The 22,358-nt window shown below is 38.2% G+C and overlaps 1 protein-coding gene across 1 annotated transcript in view; it reads left to right on the top strand.

The window, feature by feature from the left end:
- The window catches only part of NNT (nicotinamide nucleotide transhydrogenase), a 44,713-nt gene that overhangs the window by 7,177 nt on the left and 15,178 nt on the right, over window positions 1-22,358 (top strand). Inside the window, exons 3-17 of the mRNA XM_050912911.1 lie at window positions 983-1,200; window positions 2,688-2,775; window positions 3,513-3,601; window positions 5,219-5,406; window positions 6,177-6,310; window positions 8,064-8,255; window positions 9,403-9,556; window positions 10,457-10,618; window positions 11,383-11,493; window positions 12,267-12,412; window positions 13,405-13,600; window positions 14,220-14,453; window positions 16,352-16,512; window positions 17,250-17,429; window positions 20,937-21,096. Coding sequence (XP_050768868.1) covers window positions 983-1,200; window positions 2,688-2,775; window positions 3,513-3,601; window positions 5,219-5,406; window positions 6,177-6,310; window positions 8,064-8,255; window positions 9,403-9,556; window positions 10,457-10,618; window positions 11,383-11,493; window positions 12,267-12,412; window positions 13,405-13,600; window positions 14,220-14,453; window positions 16,352-16,512; window positions 17,250-17,429; window positions 20,937-21,096 — 2,413 coding nt within the window. The remainder of the gene's footprint in view (window positions 1-982; window positions 1,201-2,687; window positions 2,776-3,512; window positions 3,602-5,218; window positions 5,407-6,176; window positions 6,311-8,063; window positions 8,256-9,402; window positions 9,557-10,456; window positions 10,619-11,382; window positions 11,494-12,266; window positions 12,413-13,404; window positions 13,601-14,219; window positions 14,454-16,351; window positions 16,513-17,249; window positions 17,430-20,936; window positions 21,097-22,358) is intronic.

Genomic DNA, 22,358 nt, shown 5'->3' with positions numbered 1-22,358 from the left:
CTAACAGTAATAAATTAGTAAATAGCAGCATTGAAAAAATTGAGGTTAATTTCTTACCGAATTTTTAACTACCTTGGAGGAGTTGTGTTTTCTACAGTGAGGTAGACTAGTTCTGGACTCTAATCAGATGAGATCCCTGTTCTGAGAAGCTTCTGCTCCAAAATTAGTAACATGCAACTCAAGTTACTCTTGAGAGAGAGTTGCTTGGAATTTTGAAGATGCGAGTTTCTAACTTTTCTCATTCAGACATCCAACAATTCTGCAGCAACAGTGTGTTTCAAAAGCATTTGTGACTAGATGAGTTGTAGTTGATCTGGAAAGACTGCTAAAAGTGAAGTTGCTTGAGGGGTATTAGGTTGTGCAGAGTCCTGAACGAAAAAAGAAAAAGACCTTAAACGTGATGTTGAGGCTTCCTTTAACTGCTCTATTTGAAGTTATCCTGTCAGGATTGAACATAGAATTTCTGTGAGCTAATTTGTGAACAACCCTTTTAAGAAGGTTTCTCTTTGAAAAGTGAGAAACTCAAAAGAAGTGAATACAGCTCAAGATGAGTATCTGCTGGACTTCATGTTTGAAATTCCCTGTATGTAAGGGTGCATTGCAACCTAACTAGTGATTCTTAGCCCGTAGTGCTTAATTGGCACATCTGTCCTGTAATCATTTTGCTTAAAAATGGCGGGGTTTGGGACAGCTGTCTGTCATAAAAGCCAGTAACTGCTGGTTAGAAGCCATCAGATCTTTCTGAAGGTGTGTGCTGACTATTACTGCCCTGTTGCCAGTCTGCCTAGAGCTAATTCTGATATGTGGACTGCAGTTACGAAGTGCAGTTACTCAGTTCAGTTGTGTAAACAGCCTTTGGTACACTTCCTTCCTTGTGCACTTTGAGGATGGGAATGGACAGACTGCAAGCTGGGAGAAAGGAAGTGGAGTGTGTTCTGATTTATTTCCTCTGATTAATTTGGAAACTTCTCTCTTTCTTCAGGTGAGGGCTCCTATATATAACTCGGCTCTAGGTGTACATGAGGCAGATCTTTTTAAGACGGCGGCCACCCTGATTAGTTTTATCTACCCAGCACAAAATCCAGACCTCCTGAAAAAACTTGCAGAAAAAAAAACTACTGTCTTGGCTATGGATCAGGTTCCACGGGTCACCATTGCTCAGGGATACGATGCACTTAGCTCCATGGCCAACATTGCTGGGTATGAATCTTACTGGGGTTTTTGGTGTTGTTTTTTTTTTTTCAGCTTGAGTAAGTATAGCTGGATTAAAAGCTGTGTGCTTTGATGTTAGGCATATCTAAAACCATTCTGCATCTCTATTTTCATACAGCTGTTTCAAGCAGGATGACACTGTTAGAGGTGCAGAACAACTTACATTTCTTACGGTCAGCTTTGCAGCAGATCAGAGCAAGGCTTTTAAAAAAATAAATAAGCAAAATTGAAGGCAGTTCTTCTAACTCCTGGACTGCTTTGTCTAGTGCCTTTTTGATCTGGACTAGGTCAGAGCAGGCTCAAAGATATCCTTAAGACAGCTTGAACACAGATTGTCTGTCATTGGGATCTGATGTTGTTGGGAGCTAACTAACCCAAACGGCACTCAGTATGAATGCAATTGCCATGGCAGATACAAACAAAAGACCAAATGCTCTCAGACGTCTTCGCGCTTTGCCACTAGTATTGTAGTGAATTAAAACGTTGTTGTTGTCAAGCTGACTTCTATTATTAGGTTCTTTCTTGCCTTTTTTTTTTTTTTAATTTTTTGACTTTTTACTTAAATGATGTCTGTGAGGCATAATAAGCCTTGGAGAAGGCTGCCAGATTTTGTGGACACCAGCAGTATACATTCACATACATGTTTAGTTACTTCTCTGTGTTTTTATTCTGTGTAATTTTACTAAAATATAGAAATTCATAATGTATTTAAAGGTACAAAATCTACAAAATTTGTGTTCCAAATTAGAACTAATTTTACGGCATACAGACCTCCATATGTCCCTGCTAGAGAGAGAGAGTGGAACGGGACTGTTGAACCACATCACTTAGTAAAAATGCAAGAAATGTGCACAGTTGTTAAGAAAAGACATAATTGCACAGTAATCTGCATTTTCAGATGGCTCTACTGATGTTAACTTGGCGTCCAGCCACCCATTCTCAGATGGCTACAAAGCAGATGGGGCAAAAGGAGTAGCAAGGCTAAGTTATTTGCCCTAAGCCATATAGCTCTGCAGAGTTAGGGTCAGAGTATCTTTTTTGAATGTGTTCTTGCTCATCTAAGTGAGCTTACTGGAAAATTACTCTGGGTTTTGCAATTGCTTGTTCATGTTTCCTTCCCTAACAAGCCTCAGGTTACAGCCTTTGAAGGTAGCTTCAAAGACGACAGAGTTAACTTTTGGCAAGTTATGCATTTATTGTTCAGGTAAAATTTTATTTGAGAGAGTGAATAGTTGTGGACATCCAGTATATTGCAATCCAGAAATTCTGTCTGAAAATGCATTCCATGATTTAAAAAAGAAAAGCAAGAAATATGAGCAAAGACAGACTATTAAACTTGTGCTCAATAGTAAAATATTAAACTTGCTTTATCCTATGCATGCTATGGTCAAATGTTTATCCTTTTGATTGCTGTCATGAATGGAATTGTACTGAGCCTGGGAAAATACTGATATGTGTTTGTCCTTAATTGACAGTTACAAGGCTGTGGTATTAGCAGCAAATCACTTTGGTCGATTTTTCACGGGTCAGATCACAGCTGCTGGTAAAGTTCCTCCAGCAAAGGTACGTGCAATTAAACAGATAGTCTGGCAGAAGAATATGTGAGTTCCTGAGCACAGCTAACCACTGCTGAAACTGTGTTAAAAGGCTTTTTTTCCTACCTTGCGTCTAGTTCTAGAGACTTTAGAAATCCCTACAGCTATTCCCATATGAATTTTTGTTCACTACCTGTAGCGTAGGGAATAATACAATTTTGGGGGAATAATAGAATAATTTGAGTTTTATTTAAGTTTGCTTAGTTTTAAACATCAGACTAGCTATACTTGAATAGATTTGCCCCCACCTCCCTGCCCCCTGCCCCCCCAGAAGAGGAAAGGCAAGGAAGCAGTTAAGAAAAGTCAGAGATGTTGGCATTTCTGGTGCATTGAAGGCTGTCATGGAAAGGATTGCTTGATTGGAATGGCAGGTGGATTGGGTTGAAGAGAAATGGAAGTAGAATTAGGGAAGGACAAAAAAAAGAAGATAAATTAAGGAGAAAACCTGTACTTACTTACATAAACTGTTAGCGACAGATGAGTTGGCTCTCAGATAAGTGGAGTTAGGAGTTAGAGCTTTTAAACTGTTAGATTTATGGGGCAGCTTTACCGAAGTCATTTTGGGTTCTGTGTCCTAAGGTAACTTGTTTAAATGGCTGGTTAATGAGATGTATCTGCAGTTGTGAAAGCAGTACGGTGGTGCTGCTTTTCTAACCAGCTCTAGTTTTAGTTTATGCTCCAAGCATGATGGTGGTATCATTCTAGGTCTTGATCATTGGAGGAGGAGTTGCTGGCCTGGCTTCTGCAGGAGCAGCTAAATCAATGGGTGCAGTGGTTCGTGGATTTGATACTAGGTAGGTGTGTGAAAATGGTAAAAGTAATCCGAAATTATTTTAAGATTAAGTAGTTTGTGGCTGTATTACAGTGAAAGCACTTGTACTGCATTGAATCGCAATTCTTTTCCTGCCATTTTTATTCCATCATTATTCCCCGATTTTTTTTTTTTATACCCCAAAACAACCAAGCCTTCCAAAGAGTCCTTCTCATTAAATCATTCAGAACTATATGAATAAAAAAATCATTGCTTTATGAAAATGAGAAAGTTAGGGCTTTTGTCCAGAATTTCATGTCTCTCTTCTTCTTGAGGACACAGGGAACATAGTAAAGAAATAATCTTTATGCCCTCGTTTATAGCTTGCTTTTATCCAAGTTCATAGCTGCATACTCTCATTCACCTCTGCTCTCCTGATCCCAGAGAGGCCAGCTAGGAACTCTTTGGAGAGACACTTCTTTCAATCTGCTGAAGGAGAGAAAGAGATCAACTTATTGTATTTATGCAACTCAAGATGAAAGAACACAAACTGCAGCTGAAGCTGCTTTAAATGCTGCTTTCCTCGGGTCTCTTCTGTATGTTCGGAAGGATTATTTTGTCCCATAGCCATTTTTTAGAGCAATAGACTGGGAAAATTACAGAGCACAAACATTTTTCTTCTTACAGCTACAGGGACTGCAAACTTGATTAAATTTTTTTCTATTAAATGGCCTTCTTATATTGAATTTGTATGTGCTTAATGCTGTATTTGCATTAAAGTTACTTATACATGTTTGGTTTTATGCAGAAGTGGCATCTAGTGCTACTTAACTATGTCTAATATGAAAGAATAAAAATGAATATATTATGTGCAATATGAAAAAACCTTCACTCTGGTTTGTTAGAAAATCTGCATATGCCTTAAAACTGGAAAGAGTTTATTTTTCATAAAAGCACGATCAAAATCTGTCTAAAACTTTTCAGATTTTTTAAATTTCCTTCTTAAGCATCCTCTGTACTTTTATCTTGGTGTGCAAGAATGTTTGTGTTGAATCCTCTGCATAGTGTTCACCTAACACTGAAATTTAGTCTCATTATTTACTGTGATACCACGTGATGCAAAATAAATTACAGATTTACAGCATAACTGTAAAAAAAAAAACCAAACCAAACCCCAAAACACCACCACCATCCCCCAAACCCTCCCAAAACCAATTTTCCCTGTGAAAATAAGACTTACTAGTATTCCCCATTTCACAGATTAAAAACAGGGCCACAAGTTGTGTATTTATCACCTATCTCAGGCATCTAAGTTTGGGCTGTAGATTTACCTAGTCATGACAAGAGAAGTGGATGAGCAGAGTTAGTCAACAGTTAAGCTCTCAGCTTTTACTTTACTGGGAGCAACTCTGCTGGCTATGCAGGAAACCGTAGGCTGCCTTTATTCTTTATCCAAGTATCTTCATTAGGGACCTAAAGTTAGTGATGCAGTTACTTTTTTCACTAAATACAGAAAGATGAGGACTTTAGTTACGGTCTCCTTAATCCTAGAATACGTTTTAGATCTCTTGTCTGAAGACTGCTACTAAAAAGACCAGAAGAGTCATGGTGGATTTTTAAAATAGTGGTTATTTCCTCCCCTGCAATTTTCTTTTTGTAGAGCTGCAGCTCTGGAACAGTTCAAGTCTCTTGGTGCTGAGCCTTTGGAAGTAGACTTAAAGGAATCTGGAGAGGGACAAGGTGGTTATGCTAAAGAAATGTCCAAAGAGTTTATTGAAGCTGAAATGAAACTCTTTGCCAAGCAGTGCCAAGATGTTGATATTATCATCACTACAGCGCTTATTCCAGGTATGTTTTACGGGCAAGATGCTAATTTTCATTTATCTTGTATAAGTTGGTATGTTTTGGAGCTGTGCCTGCAGTGAAAACAGAGGTGTTAATGAATTATGTCTGTGTGAGCATGTGCCTTTTCCCTTCCCTGATAAATACCTTGAAAGTGCGTGCCTTTTTTTACAACTTTTGTTTTCACAAACTAGCTGTCTTTGACTTAATATCATCATGTTTTCTTATTAAACAAGGAGTAGGTAGTAATAAACTAAGAATATGTAATTCTCTTGCATATTTATTGCATCACTGCTACTTCTGCTATCCAGCTTGTACACTGAAACAAGTCCAATTGAAACAGTACTTTCTTACGTAATTGAAACGTAGTAATGTAGAGCTTAGGTTTTAGTGCTTTGTATTGCACAACATCTGTATTTTAATTACTTAGGATGTGATGTTTCTTTTGGTGTTTTTTTTTTTTTTGGTTATGACTTGAATTGTAAGATTGGATGTTGTCAGTTTACTGAGGACAAAATTGGACTTGCCAGCATATTTGGTAGACTGACCATGCATACCTTTTTTATGAGCTTGGGAGCAAGAAGTTCTAGCATCTCTTCTCTCTGCATGTACAAACCAACCTTCTGTGACATTTCATCCTAGGTACCAATTACTTGAAAATTTTGCTTACAAAAATAAGGTTGAGAGAGAGAGAGAGAAGGGGAGAATTAATCTCCTGAGCTCTACAGATAAAAAGCCATGTTTTGTGTTTAACTTACTATGCCTCGTCTTGTCAGGCAAAAAAGCTCCCATCTTGTTTAAGAAAGATATGATTGAATCAATGAAGGAAGGTTCAGTCGTTGTGGATTTAGCTGCAGAAGCAGGGGGAAACATTGAGACTACAAAGCCTGGAGAAATGTATGTTCATAAGGTGAGCACTTTAATCTGCAGATTGTTCTCAGTTTGCATGAATTCATGTTGTGTGTTGTAAACTGTATGCTGAAAATGAATAGCTGATTTTGCTATTTGGGCTTAAGTAATCCTTTAGATTTGCATTTGGTCACTAGTCCTATCTCTAACAATTTGAAGATTTTTAAAGAAACAAATACCTTTGTATAGCGTTAATTTGGTTGTTAAGTATGGAATTCTTACTACTTAGATTTTCAAGTCCGGTGATTTGTCTCTGCTGAGTTGAGGGTGTGGTTTGATGTCTGTTTCTTGGTCTGCCTAAAAAGACAGCAGTAGCAATAACTTCTTTGACTTGCTCATCACCTCCCATGACTGGAGGTTAACAGTCCCTGTCATAGGCAAGCTAAACAGGTTCAGACTATGTCAGTGGTTACTTCAGTGCAAAGTCTCTGGCTTAGCTCAATGTAATTTCAGCTTCAGGAGGGTGCTGTCTTTGTATGTCTTTAGCTTAGCCAACGTAAGCGTGTCTGCCCTAGAGTATCCAAACCACTTGTAACCCAAACTAGGAGTAGCATGCATTGGTTCATTAAGGCAAGCAGTTTTGCTCTGGACTGAACTAACTACTTTGGTTTTGCTTCAGTGTTCATTGGCTCAGTTGAGAGCTTGTTTTTCTGCTTTTTGGGTTTTATTTTTGGTACTTGTGAGAATCTGCTAGCAGTTACAGAAATTTGGGTGATGAGATTTAAAATAGCAGATTTCCAAGGTTGTTATTTGGTAATGTAAGGATGTAATGCTGTTATTAGGGAAGGCTGTAGGACATACTGCTGCCATGGTTGTCATTAATATAAGCAGGGCTGTGTGTGTATATATGATGAGTCATGCGTTGTATTTGGCTTTCTGGTTTTCTAGGGCTTTTGATGTCATTGCTTAAAACCTGAAATTAGAGTATGTAGAACAGAAATAAGCAGATACTTGCATGAAGAATTTATATAGAGCACTTTTAGTCAGAGGAGTATTACCCCTGGATATAGTGTACTGGCACTGAGCTGTGGAAAAGAGCAGCAGTGCAGAACTATTAGCAGTGTGCTGGAGCATTGCATTAAGAAGCCAGAGTTCCTGGAAGCATGCATGCATCTTAGCTGTAAGTTGCGGGAGCAGTGTTTTAACATAAGCCTGCTTGAACACAAAGAGTGTATGCCAGCCTCAGCTTCCCATACCTCCCAAAAGCTCAAGAGCCTGATAGCAAGGTATACTTACGTTTGTTCTTTAAACAGTGTGGATATATTATGTTACATCTTTACATAAATGTGAACCTGGGCATGTTACTTGCACAACTAGCTAGCTCTGAGGAAGCTCCCTTCACTCTTCTGTCATATAGAAAGTTGCCTCCAGTGCATGCCCTCCAGAAGGAGTGAGAAGATGCCAAACATTGGGCAGGATAATCTTGTTACCTGCTTGCTTTAAGAAGCTAAGTTCTGAGAGAATGGTAGGATTCAGAGAGGACAAGCTCTTGCACCAATACATCTTCCTCTCTGTGTAGGCTTGTTGCTAATAGCATTTAAGGTGTTGGGTTTGATCATTTTGAATTCTGTAACTGTTGTGAGTAATCCTCCCCTGACTTAATGTTAGAGCTGCAGGTAACAGTTTTAGCTGGGGTTAAAAACAGAAATAAGTGAAACAGTTTGGATATATATTTCCAGAAGGATATATTGGAAGAGATGCTGCTTCTTCAGAGATTGTACTAATCCTTAACATTTTACTTGAATTTTTTTCAGGGTGTTACACACATTGGCTACACAGACCTGCCTAGCAGAATGGCTACTCAGGCCAGTACTCTGTATTCCAATAATATTATCAAACTCCTAAAGGCTATTAGTCCTGACAAAGAGAACTTCTACTTTGATCCAAAAGATGAATTTGATTATGGGACTCTGGATCATGTTATTAGAGGAACTGTAGTCATGAAGGTAAGTCAGTAAATACTCTCCTCTTAATTTGTGAGTACATACTTTCACATTTATCAGTGTTGTCTCTTTAAAATGCATTCAAAAATACTTCATGCCAATAGACTTCAGATGTGGCTTGATGGACAGTGTGGGCAATCGTGTTTGTATTCAGCTGAGTATTCCTCTGTCTCTTTTTATGAAGGGAAACCTGTTTGCTTTTGTTTTCTTGTCATGGTTAAACAAATACCTAACGTCTACTATTAAAAAATAGGAAAAAGACTAAATTTGCATGTTGTATTCATGTGATAAAAGCATAGTTATTTAAAACATGTTTGAAACACTACTACAGGACCAGAAAAACATTCTTCCTTTTTTTTTTTTTAAATAAATACATGTTTGTGTTATTATAAGAGTAACTTCAGAAAAAACTGGTGGAACTAGAATATGCAGGATACTTTAAGCTCTATTAGGAAATAATAAAATACAAACTTAGGGCATGGGCCAGTATGGGCTCTCCTCTTGCAACTACATTAGGAAATAATAATTTGCAATTTAGGTAAGAGATATTAATTTCTGTTGAGTTTTGCTGCATAATGTTATCAACGTTTTGTAATGCTTATGATATCTACTCTGGAGGAGGCCTGCATTGATTTCAGCTCTCCCAGACCACTGAAGTGGTGTGTGCAGCTCAGGTCTGACAGCTCCACCAGTTGTTCCTCCAGAGGCCTGGAGAACAGCAAGATATGTGAAACATCATGCTTGGTACCTAGCTGAGGTCTGGGCAGGCTCTGATTACAGTTCAGACCTGCAGCAGATTTTGCTATTTCCAAGACTTTGTTTTATTTTGCATAAATGTTTTCCGTTTAAGGAACTTTACCTCTTTGTTTTGGTTTCTGCTTTCAAGTGTTGTGCTGTGTTTCCGCCAGGTGCTCTTGGACACTGATATTAAATCTTGTCTGAAAAATGTGTAAACAAGTATGGTTAACTTGGTCAGGCTGTACTGATCATTCAGCCTTGCAAACTTCTGGTGATGCAGAAAAGGAGGATGTTCCTGTGGCGTGGCTGTAGGATGTTAAGACTTATCTGAGTTGCAGGGGTAAGAAGAGTAGGCTCCTGTAACTGTAAAGCATCTGCCATGTTAGGGATAACTGTAAATATCTTTTGTCAGGATGGCAAGGTGATTTTCCCAGCACCTCCACCAAACAACATTCCTCAAGGAGCCCCTGTGAAGCAGAAGACTGTGGCAGAGCTGGAGGCGGAAAAAGCAGCTACTATTACACCTTTTAGAAAAACTATGACTAGTGCATCTGCATACACAGCAGGTAGGCAACTTCCAGAGGTGGAGAACCAGTGTAGAGTGCTCCTCATTTGGCTAATACTTTTAAGTGACTCATCTTACTCATTCAATTTAATAACTAGTTGGGAGAGCAGTTGATTGGCTGGTGTATCCTAGTGCAAAATCAATGTGGTGTAATAATTGCTTTTGAGAGGGAAAATAAAATTTTAGAAAGTTAACCGAAAGTATTACCATTTCAAACAGTGCTGATTCATGCTGTGTGCATGTATGTGTGTTTTGCTTTATTTAAATATCCGTAAAATACTTAAAATTCTGAAGGACTCGTGCTAGGGACTGTGCCCATACCTTGCAGCAGAATCAATTCAATGCCATTGCTTTCTTCAAACTTTAATGTATTGTATGACACTTACATGCCCACAGTCTTCTGAAGTACTAAGAATAGGACATTTTTCTTGACAAATAAATATTGGCTCTTCTTGTCATTTGGTATTCTGTGTGCATCAGAACTTCTGCATGAGATAATTAATGAATTGAGTATTCTTAATTTTAACCTCTGTTCTTCATATGCACGCTTTGAGTCTTCCTAGTAGTATCTCAACATGATTGTGACTCTTCTACATTTTTGCTATAGAACAGGAGAGTGACAAGATTCAGTGTTGGTGTAGAAACCTATCTTTGATGCTTTGTGTGCATGCATAACAAAGATGTGTGTATTATATTTGTGGTTTTATTTTCTATTGTAAAAGAAACACTAGGACTGAAAGAGCCTTGTAGTTGACAAAGATGATCCAGCTGATCTTGGAACAAGTCCATGCACAAAACTCCGTTTTGCTTTTAGCTCAATACTGGACTCCTGTTGTACAAAGTCTAAATGTAAGAAACCACTGAAAAGTTATAGAAAAGTTTTGCTGTGCTTTTCTTCTAGGTTTAACTGGCATGTTAGGACTGGGCATTGTAGCTCCTAATACTGCTTTCACGCAAATGGTAACGACATTTGGCCTAGCTGGAATAGTGGGGTACCATACAGTATGGGGTGTGACTCCTGCTCTTCACTCTCCACTCATGTCAGTGACTAATGCTATCTCAGGTAAGTAGCTTTGAAGTAGGTCCAGCTCCTTTTACTCAAACTTTAGACAGAAATCTGCTGATATGCCTTTTAAAATGCCGAAGAGGCTAGTACTACTTTGCATGTCTGAGTTTACTTTCATAAATAGCAAGGACACCTGAAACATATTCTTTCTGAGAGTATGTTTTCTCAAAAGAAGGGCAAATGTGCTGCTGTGTATTTTTAATTTTTATAAGTAATTTTTCACTCTTAACCTGTTTGCTTTAAAGTTTGTTTTACTTGGAGTGCCGCAGTCTCTCCTTTTGTAGAACACATCTTTCCTCCCATCTCTCCAAAATGTTGCCCTGAAAATAACTTGTCTTTCATATTTTCTGCATTCTTTCTTTCCTCTCCTCAAACTATGTGTTTTGAGAGAGGGGAAGAAGTTCCTAAGTGACTCGTAAGATTCATAACTCTGTAAATATGTAAGGTTTTATATATATGTGTGTGTATATATGTGACAGGTCATGAGTCTGATCTACTTTGTTAAAAGCAAAGTTTCTTTTATTGAACAAGGCTGACTGTGCTTGAGGCACTGTATTTCAAAACTATATTCATATACTAATTTTTTTTTGAAACATGTTTGTATTGCTGAAAAAGACCATGGTAGTCTTTGTTTAAATAGTAATGTGTAGAGTAGGGGTTAAAATTTGAGTTGACTGGTATCTGTTTGACAGCTGAAAGGAAACTTGCTATAGGTATAGAGCCTTTTAAGGTTCAGTAACATTTTTTTCTCTTTTAAATAGGACTAACTGCAGTTGGTGGGCTGGTATTGATGGGAGGAAACTATCTCCCTGAAAACACTCCTCAAAGTCTAGCAGTGCTTTCAGCCTTTATTTCTTCAGTCAATATTGCAGGTATGAATGTTAGGTTTTCTCCTGAGGGTAACTTTAAAGCACTTGTGTAATTCTTTTATTTCTTCTAGCTCTTTAATTGTATTGATTCCAGAAATACTATTCTGGGAATAGGATCTGAGAGCATCCACCAATGAAGAAACACCCCCCAAATTTTCACAGTAGTTATTTTATCTGGTTTACACACCCTGTGGTGTAAACTTTCTTTAGGGTAACATTTAAATGTGCACTTTTCTTTCACAGTATCCTTTGGGTGATGATTATATGAAATATCTTTTCCTGTATATCCCAAGATGGTACTGCATTTGTCCTTCTATTCCTTGTCCTACTTGAAAAATGTACTAGTGGCGTAGAACAAAATTCTGCTTGCTCGAGCTTCAGAAGTCCCAGCTTCATGAATAAAAAAGATAAGAAAGTGAGCAATGTGTCTTGTAAATACTGCTTTTTGCTAGAGTAGATAGGGAAAAGGACACAGTGGTAAACTAAGCTGTATCGTACAGTCAGCGTAGAGTATGGAGCCAGAGCAAGTCCTCCAGGCTTTCCAAGTCCTCCTTTTATGAATTTCCTCCAAGGATTAAAAAAGACAACAGGATCTCACCTTGATTACACCTTTGTTTCCTGGTGGTTTTCCAGATTATTAGCTTTTCAGAAGCTTTATTGGTGTCAGTTGCTAACTTTGTGTGGTAATATGGTTTAACCAAATATTTCTCTTATAGCTTGGCATATGCTTAGTTTCAGATTTTATTTTTGTAAAATTGTTCCTTTACTTTGGCCAGGTGGGTTTCTAGTTACACAGAGAATGCTGGATATGTTCAAACGTCCCACAGATCCTCCTGAGTACAACTACTTGTACCTACTTCCTGGTGGTGTATTTGTAGGAGGCTATGCAGCTGCTCTCAATGGTGGCTACAATATTGAACAGGTAAGAAGATAATTTTGTGGCTCTTAGCCTTCTGTTCACAGCATGGTATGCTTCTTTGCTGCTTACTCTGAGAAGTAAATAGCAAATTAGCCATGGTCTTTTCATCAGCTACGTATTCCCACAAGGCCAATCTGAAGTTGATTAACTTTAAGCTTGCAATCATACCCCAAATGCTGAATCTGCAAATTTTTAAAGCTTCGTTGTTTTTTTTTTTCCCCGTAAGGCAGCAGGTACTTTGTTATTTATTGGATAGTGTTCCTAAATTACAGCTTAAATATTAGAACAATTACAGAAATCAGTCTTTGGTTTAAACGTTTCTGAAAATTCAGCTTGATGTGACAGTTAAAGTAGGTATGACATCTGGATGGGACAAGATTTCAGCACAGAGGGGTGTACAGGGATTGTATCTGTAGCACCTTTTATGGTAAACTTTTGTTTGCATTTGTTTTAATAGTAGGAAAAATCAATGTGTATTGCCTTCTGTGTTTGGAAAAAGTGAATCCAAACGTACCTTTATGCCAGGGACTTGTAATATACTTGAGTTTTTTCAGTTACCTAGACATGTACAGCTCAGTTCATTTAAGTTTGTTTATACTTTTTGAAAACAGGAGTTCAGATGTGCCATAAGCAAATTCTGAAACTGTTCCTATAATGAAGAGGACCATTTAGCTTTGGGTTTGTACTAAAGAAAAACTTGCTTCTGAACTGATGAGGAAAATTGACTTGACTCAACTTTAGTATTGACGGTGCAGATAAACCAAGTTCATAAAGTGGGGAAGAAGTTTTACTAGATACCACATTTTAGTTGGCCAAAGTCACATCCTGTACAACAGTTTCTCACAGTCAAGAGTTTGACTTCAGTGAAGAACTGTGACTTATACACATTCTGGAGAAATCAGCCATTTTGTATAATAATCAGAAAGATTTTTATAACAATTATGCAATTTGTCTCTACTTCATGTATGCATATTGATGTTTTTCTTATTTTACAGATGATGTATCTGGGCTCAGGCTTATGCTGTGTTGGTGCCCTGGCTGGTCTGTCCACCCAAGGAACAGCTCGTCTGGGAAATGCTTTGGGTATGATTGGTGTTGCAGGAGGTTTAGCAGCAACTCTTGGAGGCCTTAAACCCTCACCTGAATTGTTGGCACAGATGTCAGGTGCAATGGCACTTGGTGGTACCATAGGTATGTCTATGATACTATAAACTAACAATATATGCTCTATACATGCATTTGTGCAAGCTGTATATACACAAAATACTGTATAGCTCACAGGTGAATTGACTAACTTACATTTATGGTTGTGTATGTTATTTTGCAAATACGTGAACAAAGACTCATAAGTCCCAGGGCTTTTATTAATGCATCAGGATGTGGTTGAGAATGGGGAGACTGGTGGAAAGCAGGAGCACATCATCTCTGTTAGGGAAACTGGGTATGCAGAGGTGAATGAACTTGCCCAGCTTCATACTTCTGTTAATTCCTGACTGAATGCTGCCAAATTCCCTCTTTCACACTGTGCTTTCGTCACACAAAATGTTGAATTCTCAATATTTAGTGAAGCTTCTAAGAACATGATATGCTTTAATCTTCTCTCTAATTTTCATGGTATCATCATTACACAAAATACACATATGTAGCTTGCAGTTAAATGCCATAGCAATTTCTAGTGTAGAACAAATTTTTCCATTGGAACAGGCGTGTGTGCATGTATTCATTGAACGCTGAACCATGATACGTTAATTTCTAGCTGCACAGATTGGTTGTGTTTTGTAAGACTTCCCTTCTGTCTTCAACTCACTAGGTTTGACGATTGCTAAACGCATCCAGATTACAGATCTGCCTCAGCTAGTGGCTGCTTTCCATAGTTTGGTTGGTTTGGCTGCTGTGCTCACCTGTGTAGCAGAATACATGATTGAATATCCTCACTTCGCTGCTGATCCAGCTGCAAACCTCACCAAGATTGTGGCATACCTTGGCACGTACATTGGTGGAGTGACTTTCAGTGGTTCTCTTGTTGCTTATGGAAAACTGCAAGGTGAGACCTTCCATTCAGAATTAAGTATTTGTTGAAGGGATTGTTTTCCCCCCAGGGTTTAGCTCTGCCTTTAGAGTGCTGTGTAATTGGAAAGAAACCTTGTATTTTGCATCAGGTAAAAGTTTATATGTTTAATTCTTAGGAGTGTACTTTTTTCTTTTTAATTCTATTTAATTTGTGTACAGCTTTAGTTATGAAAGGTTTGTCTTCAGTACTTGGGCATACTACTGCTATTAATGACCAAGTCATGTAAGCTTCCCTCAGTTCATCTTGTCTAGAAGTAAGCGTTGCTTTAGTGTTGTTAAGACACTACCTGACACTGTTTCTCTAACTGATTTCATTGAACTTTTATCATCACAACTTCATATTCCTGAGCAGACATTTTAATTGAAACCCTGGTGTTGCTGGACTCAGTCAGCACTGCTAATATTTATGGGATTTTGTTCTTAGCATTGCAGGCTTCATTTAGGTAGGTAGCTTGCAGTATCAGTTGAGACTTGAAACCATTCAGTTCACTGTCTATTTACCTACTATGCAAACTCCATGCTCCATACCTTTTACTGTTCTAGTAAATATTCCTTCTAAATTAAATACTAATTCCTGATTCTTACGCACCTGAAGGTTTCTTTATTGCATTTATTTTTGGTTTTGTAAGCACACAGTTTTTGAGAGACTGGGATAATACCTGTACTTAGAAGTTCTGGCTAAGAGCTTCCTATTAATAATCCTGTTATTAGCTTTGCAATAGTTCCTTTGGGAAACATCTGTTTGCTTTCTTCAGTGTTTATGACACCAGCCATTGAAGGAGGAAGCATGACATGGATGGAAAGCTGTCTTCTCTAATAATCTTTTGAAGGATTTGTCAGTAGTATGTATTTCTGATGTATTTCTGCTAAGTAGTTACTCATTTATTTCTTCTTGGTTATTTTTTTTTCCTCTTCTCCATCTTACCCTCTCCACCCCCTCAGTGATTTGTGCGCATGTCCCTGGTGAACTTCACCGCGTTTTTCAGCCCACTCTCTTGTTTTTGTTTATTTTCCCCCCCCCTTGCATTTTCAGATCAGGATGATATGAAATAATAAGCTTGTCTGTACTACTGAACTAGAGGTAGTAAGTCACACACTTTTGATTCCTAGTCCTGAGACCATCAGTTCATTCTTTCCCTTGAGTTCAGCTAAATTTAAATGAGACACTTGGTAAGTAATTACTTACACCAAAAGTAACAGATAAAGTTGTGTGATTTTTACTCTTTGCCGTGTTGTTTGGGGGGGAGGGAAGCCTAGGGTGAAAATAAATATGTAATTGTCTTTTTGAACTGAATCACACAAATACCGAACCCTCTTTTCCCCTCAAGTCTCTGCCAGTGTGGGAAGTTGTGGGAAGTTTGTGTGGCTGAGGGTACTGGTGAAATTAAAGCATTTGAAAGCAGGAGTGTTTTATATTTGGGCTTATCTGTGTAGTCATATTTTTCTAAGCACACAGCTTTTGAGACTGAGGTAATACCTGTACTCAGAAGTTCCAGCTAAAAGCTTCCTATTACAGAGTGTCATACACAACATGCAAAGACTTGGGGCCAGAGTGAAAGTATGGTTTTAAAAAAAAAAAAAAGGCTTTTCAACAGGAAGAGAGATTTTTGTGATTATTGCGAAGCACTTCAGCAAGATTAGGAAGTAAAACGAGTTTGAACAGGAGTATTTCCGAATCTAGAGTAAGTTTGAATGTGTTGCAATACTGAGTCAGGACAAGGTCTCAGCTTCAACTAACTTGTTTTATCTTTTGCCCCTCCCTTTTTTGTTTTTTTAATTTTTCTTTTGCTGAGGTATTCAGCCTTCTCTGAACGCAAGAGGCAGGCTCTCCTGCATGTATGTGTCAATCTCTGCATATGCACTTGATTGCAGGTATCCTGAATTCTGCACCACTGCTCTTGCCTGGTCGACATGCATTGAATGCAGGATTGCTGGCTGCCAGCATTGGTGGAATGGTTCCGTACATGATTGATCCTAGTTACACTATGGGAATTACTTGCTTAGGTTCTGTTTCGGCTCTGTCAGCCATAATGGTAAGTTGGGAAATTGTAGGAGGTGAAACAAACAAGCAGTTTGTTCTTCAGCTTTGCAAGTTTTCTCTTAATGATTGTATTTTACCATCCTGAGTCACAATCGTCATAGTGCCTGTATGCTAATTTGCAGTAGCAAGTAGCAACTGACTTTCCTAAATCTAGCTGTAAACCAGAGCTGTTCCAGAGAACAGGCATGTATGTAAATAATTACTTTTTGCAGCTATGACTTAATGGAGCCTTTTATATGACAAACTGATATTTTAAAAGACTTTTTGGAAAGTTTATCCTTAAAATACTTAAGAGCACTGGATCTACAGGTTATCATGATAACTTCATAAGATTATCCCCATGTGTAACTTCCCTCATTAACTCACACCAGCTGTTGCAAAATTTACCCTGAATATTACCATTCTGTAAACTGAGTCTTGCAAAGACTGCTCAATATGAATCCTTTAATGGTGTGAACAGTTCCATGGAGCTGGTAGGATATTTTTGCAAGTGAAAATAGGTGACTAAGCACAGGATGAAGATGGTGGAGTGCCTTTCTGTCATCTCTCAAAAGGCAGAATTGGTAAGTCCAATCCTCGGGCCACACCTTGGTGTCTCCTACATTAAAAATACTTGAATAGGTTATTAAGTAACTTGATATTTATTTTTCAGTGCTGCAGGCAGACTGTTTTCTCTGCATGTTCTCCTTAGTTGTAGCTTATACTGAAGTATTTTCTTTCCTTTTCCAGGGTGTCACTTTGACAGCAGCTATTGGAGGTGCTGACATGCCTGTAGTTATCACTGTGCTGAACAGTTACTCTGGATGGGCTTTGTGTGCTGAGGGCTTCCTACTGAACAACAACTTGCTGACCATTGTTGGTGCACTCATTGGCTCCTCTGGGGCCATCCTCTCTTACATCATGTGTGTGGTAAGAAGTCAGCAGAAATTGTGCTTGTTTTCCAAGTAATGAAAAAATTTATTCAGCATTTTTGCTAGGAAGATAAGCAATCGGAAGACCAAACTGCTGGGTGTTTACAGACTAGAAAATTCTTGATTGAAACTGTTGGACTAGATGTCAGTCATCTCTCTTTGATTTGGAGAGATACGCACTTCACAACTGAGGAAAGCCTTTGCATTTACTTGGGCATTGAGGGTTTGAATCTGGGCTCAAATAGGTATGGTTACTTGTGCTCAGCTGTTTTTTTTAATCATATCACTCTGCAGTGTTGTTAAATTTAAGCTAAATCTAAAATTTATCAGCAGGAGATACTTTTAAGTAGTAAGTTCCTTTAAAAAAAAAGGTTTGGTTCGATTAGAGAGTAATTTAAAGTTTGCTTTTTGGACTGCAGAGAAGTGCCGCTTTCTTCAGAGCAACTACTTCGAAGTACCACGGGGTGGCAGCAGGCTTGCATTAATGTATTGCTGATACTAATGTCTGTGTCCGCAAACTTGAGCTTCGACTCTGTGTGTAAATCATACTGCATTATTAGTAATGGTCTCCTTTTCTCTGGAACACTTGTACAGAAGTCTCTTGTTTTCCCGTGTCTCCCTCCTTTTTGTTTTCAAAGATGGAGAGGTAATGACTTAAAGAAAAGAGTTCACGGTGCAACAGCTGCCAACCTCCTGGTTCTCTGTTGTGTAATTCTGTTTCACTTCTGCTCTTGTGTTCTTGTATGATCAGTGTCGCTGTTCTCCTGTCCTGATGGTCAGTCTTGGCTGTCTTCTTTTACTTCGTCTCTGCTGATAAATAGTGTTGTTACCATGTTAGGAATGTTCAGTATCATTCATTTTCATCTCTCTTGAGGAACAATTTCAGAAAAGCTTAAAACAGTATTTTTGTGCAGCTTCGTGGAGGTGAGTTCAGATGAACAATCCCAGGTATGAATTTTAAAGAATCTTATTCTTTTTTGAACATTTTTGTATCTCCTTATCAAAAGGAAATCAGATTATGTGGCTCGGGACATCTTTCTATATATAAATATATATACGTATATATTTGTATACAGTCAGCAACTTAGTCCATATCAGTAGAAAGATGATGCTTATGGGCAACACAGGTATGAAAAGTTTGTTCTTCAAAGATCAAATTCTTGTAAGTCTTGGTGAAAATACGATCTGTTGGGTACATATTTACCCATAGGCATAGTCACTCTACCTTCATTTTTCTTTTACTATCCCCTTCCTTTTTAAATTTATTTTATTCCTAGCTGCTCTCAGCACTCACAAGAGAGTTTTGAGATACTTGCATCTGTTGATTGGAGGAATCTAGGTAAATAGGAAGCCTGGGGAAGTAATTAGCAAGGTAGTTATGCAGTGACAGAGTGGCTTTCGTCTATGTATTTCTCAAATTTCAGGAAGTTTAGCTTTTGAGGTAGTATTCTAGAAATCTTGTGCTGCTTTACATAAGCTTAGACAATTAAAGTTGATCAGCCAGTAAAATTAAAATTATTTTGTATGATTTCTGCACAATAAGGAGAATAACTTGTTTCTAGGCCAGCATTTTTCTTTTCTGCTTTAATTCCTTTAATGGAAAACATTACTTTTTTAAAAGCATTGTTCTAATCAGGGGATTCAGTATCATTGTCTTGAAGCTGCATTTCAGGTGAAAAAATGGTTTTGCCTGGCCTGTGAGTTCCTGGCCAGTATCACCTGTGTATGCACAGCAATAGAGCGCTTTTTGCTGGTGGTTGGATTGTCTGTGAATGGTGAAGCCTGCACTTTATTCATATATATTTGTGGTCTGTGGTGGTAAAGAAGGTGAAAGAGGCTATGGAAGAGTTTCCACACTGTTCCTGTGCTGGGTGGGTCTTAGCTGCATTGGTTAATTGTTGCTTGATGAGGTCTTGGCTCATTTTGAAGCTTTTTGTACCACTCCTGGTTTTTTTGCCAGACTTCCCTCCTCTTTCCTTGGCTCTTTGGTGCAGAGCCAGGCAAGGGTGCTTCAATCTCATGCTTGCTTTGTGTGGATTCTCAGATTTCTAATAATATTTGAACTTTTTTTTCCTTTGGCGTGGTCTTACTGTTGTCTTTTCGTTTAGATATGCGTAGAAAGTGCTTTGCTTCTTGTAAGCTTAGCATGCACAACATCTGAAGAAGGCATTCTTCTGTCTAGGCTGTCTTACCTGACACTTAACTGCTGTAATATACTAAGTAGTCTGTTTTTCTGTTTGATGGTTTAATATTGTGATACACGTCAAAGGCACTGTATTCTTAGAGGATATGAACTACTGCCTACTGCAGACAGTAGAAAGATGCTGATTTCACAGCATTTGTGCGCCTTCCTTACAGTATCTGAAACAGTGATGATTTATCAGGATAAACAAATGTTCTTCTAACATCTTCGTTGTGCTTATTTGCTAGATAATTAATTTTACAGAATGGCATATCTTCTCAGGCTATAGCAAAAAACCTGTGGAGTTTCATGATTTGAAACGTCAGTGGAAAATGGACACGTGGAAGCATACTTTTGTGGGGGTGTTTCCTCTCGCTTGTATGTGTGCCTCTCCAGATCCATTCTTAAATTTTGCTGTGGTTTGTGAGCGAGCACAGCAGATGTATGACACACATGTTTAATTAAAGAAGCAATTTATCCTGTTCCTTTCCTGCTTCTAAAGTTTTGTTTACTGCAATTACAAGTCTTGCCTGCTTCCAGATATTGCCAGATACTGCTTTGGGACCACACTCACAAGGAGACATGCCAGTGCAAGCATTTAGCCGGTGGCTTTTCCTGGCTGTGTATCTAACAGAACCAAATTTTCAGGATGTGTTCTCCTCTTAAATCTCCTAGTTTAAGATGTCTTGTTCCCCTTTGGTGCTCAGCCAGTAAGTTAATGGCCCCCTTCAGTTCATTACAATTTGTTTTGAGTTAGCATTTGTTTAGTTTTGTGTGGCTACTTAGCTTTGTTGTGTTCTTTCCTGTCTTGATGCTGTAGGAGCTTTGCTTCTGTACTACCTGTAAGAGCTACATGGTTTCCACACTGTCGTATAGCAGTTCTGTGCTTACATGTTGAATCGCTCAAGAACTTAAGAAAATATCTTGCAGAAATTGCATGTGTGTGTATATATATCTGTATGTAAAGAAAAAAAAGTTCTGTCATCAAATATGCGTTCTTTTATATCCCTCCCTTTTAAGAACAGAAAGAGACCAATATTTGCTATTTGTGTTGTTTTGTTCTTTGTCTTGGGGAAATGCTGATGCTCTCATTACATGTGTAATGTAGTGCATTAGAAGCTGATGTTTGGCTGTTGTTGTGTTAATCTGGGTCTCTGTTTTAAGGAGCCTGTTTTAAGAAGTTTTGAGTTGTAAGCCGGCATAACCAGCAGATGAAGCCTATTGTCAGGAAGGCTTCAATATTTTCAGAAGTTTTCTTTGTGGTCATCTCTCCTTTATTTTTGGATTTCATCTTTAGCTGATCAAAAACCTCTGGTCTTTCAGGCTATGAACCGTTCCCTTGCAAATGTGATTCTGGGAGGCTATGGCACCACGTCAACAGCTGGTGGGAAGCCCATGGAAATTACTGGAACCCACACAGAAATCAATGTGGACAATGCAATTGAAATGATAAAGGAAGCCAATAATATTATTATTACTCCAGGTAAGACACTCTTGACTCATACAGCAAGGTGTTCAGAGGATGTATTATTAAAAAAAGAAACCCAAACAAACAAAAATCCAAAACAAAACAAAAAACTGTAGCTTGTCTTCAAGTTGCAACATAGCACCAGCATGTCAAATGTTGACTGGGTCTGTGGGATCTGTTTTTGTTCCCAGGTCAGTCATCATTCTGCTGTGTAGACATGTGTATGGCACTTTATTTTTTCTTGTGTGTGTCTCTTCAAACTTTGTTCTTTTTATTTAGATCTTAAATTCTTCAGGACAAAGACTGTGTTTTGTAAATTATGTTTACAGTTAATTTTGTGTACAGCTGTTGTGGTGTGAGTTTCTAAGGACTACCACAGTACCAGTGGTACTAATAACAAAATATCTGTCTGTTAAGTTACTGAAAGAGAGGATTTTGTTTATACTTCTCATCTACTTGCTCAATTCTGCATTGTTTTATTAGAAAAAAGGCAGAAAAACATCTAAAACTTAGTTAGTATACAATAAGTACTGGAATTAAAGTAGAAAAAATCCTGAAAACCAAAACCCTGAATTGTCTGAAACTATTATGTTGGCTGTAGGCTCATGTGGTTCAATAACACATTCCCTGTTAGGAGAGGTCAGGTAGGGAATAGCTTAAGACTTGTTTTCCTTCAACTGAATGGCACAAGTATTGTGTTAAATTTATTTTAGTGTTGGAATGAGAAGAATGCTAAAAAACAAAATCGTCTTTCATTTTGCTTCAGCTTAAATGAAAACATCAGTGAAGTAGGGTTCTGATTTGGGAAGTTACCTTTGTTTCCAACAAAGCTTGCAAACATCTTCAGGGAGTTTGCCTCTTGCTCCTGTGGTCAAACCTTAAGGACACCATTAATAATTTATACTCTTCATTTTCTTCCTGGGCATTGTTGCTCTGATGAATTAATTCAGACAGAAAGACTGAAAAGATTATTTGCTGCTAAAAGCCGTATTCAACTACTAGACTTGTATTACGTAAATCCAGAATTTTGTTGAGGATAATGGTGGTGAAGTAAGCTGATAGGAACCTGTTTTTCAATTTTTCAGTGTACCTGTCTGAAACATCCTTTTCTCATAGAGAAAGGAACACATACTTTTGTGAAGCTGAAATAAGTTACTTGTAGTGGTTTGACCAGTCAAACTACACACTGTTAGTGGTCAGGAGACCAAAAAGAAGAGATGAATTACAGTGGTCAGGCTAGGAATATATGAGTATCTGGGGGGGCGGGGGGTGGTGTA

The sequence above is a fragment of the Gymnogyps californianus genome, chromosome Z (genome assembly GCF_018139145.2).
Source record: "Gymnogyps californianus isolate 813 chromosome Z, ASM1813914v2, whole genome shotgun sequence".
Lineage (NCBI taxonomy): Eukaryota > Metazoa > Chordata > Aves > Accipitriformes > Cathartidae > Gymnogyps > Gymnogyps californianus.
The sequence above is the reverse complement of the archived record's forward strand: the minus strand, read 5'-3'. Positions and strand labels throughout refer to the sequence as shown.